This window comes from Euphorbia lathyris, chromosome 8 (genome assembly GCF_963576675.1).
Source record: "Euphorbia lathyris chromosome 8, ddEupLath1.1, whole genome shotgun sequence".
Taxonomy (NCBI): Eukaryota; Viridiplantae; Streptophyta; class Magnoliopsida; order Malpighiales; family Euphorbiaceae; genus Euphorbia; species Euphorbia lathyris.
This window is the reverse complement of record NC_088917.1, coordinates 54,876,307-54,879,737: the sequence shown is the minus strand read 5'-3', so window position 1 is coordinate 54,879,737 and position 3,431 is coordinate 54,876,307. Positions and strand designations below refer to the sequence as shown.

At 37.3% G+C, this 3,431-nt stretch overlaps 1 protein-coding gene across 1 annotated transcript; it reads right to left on the bottom strand.

The window, feature by feature from the left end:
* Window positions 1-1,485: 1,485 nt before the first annotated feature.
* On the bottom strand, window positions 1,486-3,049 carry LOC136204185 (protein ALP1-like). The gene has a single exon (XM_065995383.1). The coding sequence runs from the start codon at window positions 2,890-2,892 to the stop codon at window positions 1,600-1,602; it is 1,293 nt and encodes a 430-aa protein (XP_065851455.1). The 5' UTR covers window positions 2,893-3,049; the 3' UTR covers window positions 1,486-1,599.
* Window positions 3,050-3,431: the final 382 nt, after the last annotated feature.

The window sequence follows — 3,431 nt, the reverse complement described above, 5'->3', positions numbered from 1 at the left end:
CTACAAAATAAAATAAAACTTACTTCACTCGCCACAACAACAAAACAAAATAGAACTTCACTTAACACAGCAACTAACAAACAAATTCTCCATCTAAATTAATTAGATCTATTTTTTTTTTTTAAGAGTTGCGCAATGCGCTTAAATTAAAGAAGAAAGAAAAATCCCCACCAGACCCGGATGTGATTCGAACCCATGACCTCTCAAGGCATAGGCAAGCTCTCAACCACTAGGCTAAAAGCTTCACCACCAAATTAATTAGATCTATTTACTACACCGATCACCAATCCAAGCTTGCACATAATGAGACAGACTTAGTCACTGTAATTTTATATTTAATCCGGCTCAAACACGAACAAATCCAATAATTTATAGACTCAGTTTTGAATTAAGCTAATACACAGAGAATTTAAAAAGTGTAGTAGATCTCTTACTCATCTCACTTGTGTACAAAAGTCAGTACCACTCTTGTACTTAAAAAATATCCTATTATTGATTCTTCAAAATCTACATGTGATAACAAAATAAGATCATAAACCAGTTGATATATATATATATACCGGTTGATACTAGGGCTATAAACAAAGTGGGGGTGGAGATTGCATTAACCATTCCCGACCACTGGTCTATCGGGGATTCTCCGTCCCCGAATTACAAATGAGAAAAACTTGACTACCATTCCTGCGGGGAATTCTCATACCCGTTTAAGTTTTTAAGTTTTTTAAATTTTTTCTTTGTAAAACATCAATTTGTGTACATACATTTTTTTAAAGTCATAAACTACTAAAATCATAAATTATTAGACATAGAAAATTAACTAAACAATTACAAATAAAGATTCAAAGTATACAATAAAAACAAGTCCAAAATAAATTAATTATATATATATATATATATATATATATATATATATATTAGTCTTTTTTTCTATAATCAAGTATTTAGTCGGGGATTCCCATTGGAGACATTCAGGCACGGACATGAAACATTTATAACCATCCCCACCCTGTTCCCGACTGTCGGGGACAATATACAAACCTTCCCGTTCCATGGGAATCCCAAACGGAGATTCCTCATCTCCATCGGGATAAGTCTCCAAAATCCTCAACTAATTGAGGATCCAATTAGATACCGTTTAAACAAGTTAAATAGACCTGTTAACTTTCTAAAACACACGTGTTAAAGCAAAATTTCGAATTTTTTTTTTTCCGGATACATGTTTAGTTCTCTTCCTCCCTACTTCATCTCATCTACTCCGCGTGTAAATATAAATCAAAAATCGATTTAAAAAAAAATTTAAGTGTGGGTGGGATTAGGCTGGGCTTAGGATTTAGATTCTCTAATCTAGGCAGCCCAAACCCGAGACATATTTAGTACAGACTGGGTTGGACCTGTGCTGTGCCCAGGTATAATCTCAACCAAGCTAAGTTGAACTTCAAGTTTAAAAGATAAAAAAATATTTGAGCCCATAGAACACATGAAAGATGAAAAAGAGTTTCTCAAATTCTAATTCCAGCACACACAAACTGTTTACAAATAAAATCTCAGAACATAGTTATCTGAAATGAAATGGTTTAATAAATAAGCATAAAATACCTCTCATTGTTTATTGTTCATCAAAATTTGGGCAATCACATGTCTGATCATAGCTCCTCTCTCGTCTGCCTCGCCTGTATAAACTGGCAGCTCTTCCTCCTGTGTATTCCACTCAACATGCTCACCCGGCGGCTGCTCATCAGACTTTATCAGATAATTATGTAGCAAACAACCCATTACGATCACAAAGGGCAAGAATGACCCCGTATCCCCCTTCCACCTCATCGCCAGCAGCCTCCATTGAGCTTTAAGTCTGATAAATGCACTTTCAGCCAATTGCATTGCTTTCCTATGACAAATATTGAACTCTTTCTCTGCTGAATTTAGATTATCCCCTCCAATATATGGAGTTATTAGCCATGGAAGCATAGGCAAACAAGATCCCCCCATTATGTATTGGGGAATTGAAATTCCATTATTAAGATTATAATATTTTCCGTTTAGTAATTCCTTTGTTTTTTCAATTCGATTGTACAGCTTTGTATTCGTCAAGATAGATTCCGGCCTCATCGTACACGGCCACCCGCCGGAGATATCCAAGAACCTTCCCTCACAATCCACCAATGCCTGAACTAACAAAGATCCATTTTTCCCGACCAACTCACTTTCAACCCCAAATTTCCCAAACCCTAAAACGCCACAACAATTGGGGAGAGATAACCACTCAAAACCACTCCGAATTCGCTCCATATCTCCCCCAAAATCTACAAAATCCGCCAATTTCTCGTTCACCACTTTACAAACGGAGTAAAACGCTAGGCAGGCAGCTTGATAGGAATCGAGTCCAAATATACGCGCCACTGCTTCGTAGGGGGCGGCATGGGCGAGGCGGAAGAGCGCGGCTGCAACGGCGGATTCCGGAGGAATGGATGGAGGGAGGGAAGTGAGAAGGGAAGGACAGAGAATACAAAGGAGGCGATTAAAGGTATGCTTGGTCATGCGGAAATTGTCAACCCAGCGAGGGTCAAAATCAGGAACGGAGGAATGGAAGCGACTGAAGAAGGATTGATCAGATGAAGGGGCGGGAGATGGAGATGGAGAGGGAGGGAAAGGTAGAGAAGAGAGGAGCGATTCAAGGGATAGAGACTGAGATGGAAGGAGATGGAGGTCCTTTTGGGAGAGAAAATCACGGACGGCGGAGGAGACAGAGGAAAGCACAGTAAGGAGTTCTTTGCTATGGCTTTTGGGTTTTCTTCCGGGTTTGCGTTTTGGAACTATAGGTGTTTTTGGAAGAATCGTTGCAGATGATCCGACAGGGGTTCCGGTGGCCATGGTCGAACCGTCTTGATCGATCATATTTTCCGGTAGTTAATGAGTACCGGAGGCCATCAAAGAAAAACTACGGCAATGACACTACCATTATTCCACTGTTTTTTCTTGTTTTTATGGGAAGTCCGTTGCCTGGATTTTGGTGTAAATTTCCCATATATTAACCGGGAATAAAAAAATTACTAAATTTTTTTCCGTAAATTAATATTCAAATCAAAATCTTATTTCTGTTGACTGGATTTTGGTGTAACGCTTTTTAAATATACTAATAAAAAAATAAACCAACTCGGTGCACCGATATATACGGTAAATAATTAAATAAATTTTATGATTTGATTAGACTAATTCGTTGCGCTGTAATGTATGCTATTTCATATTTATTTTAATTTTATTAAAGTTATAATTTATAAAAAAAATTAACCCATTATCAAAAAAAAAAATTAACCCTATAATTTATACTTTTTTTTAGCAAAGAATCAATTAAATTAAAGAGACAGTAAAGTCCTCCAGAATTACAAAGTCAAGCCATACTGGCACAGAATAAAAACTATAGCTACTAGCATAGG

Bases quoted from the DNA above. Each gene is read 5' to 3' on its own strand.
- LOC136204185 (XM_065995383.1), bottom strand. From the start codon at position 2,892: ATGATCGATCAAGACGGTTCGACCATGGCCACCGGAACCCCTGTCGGA.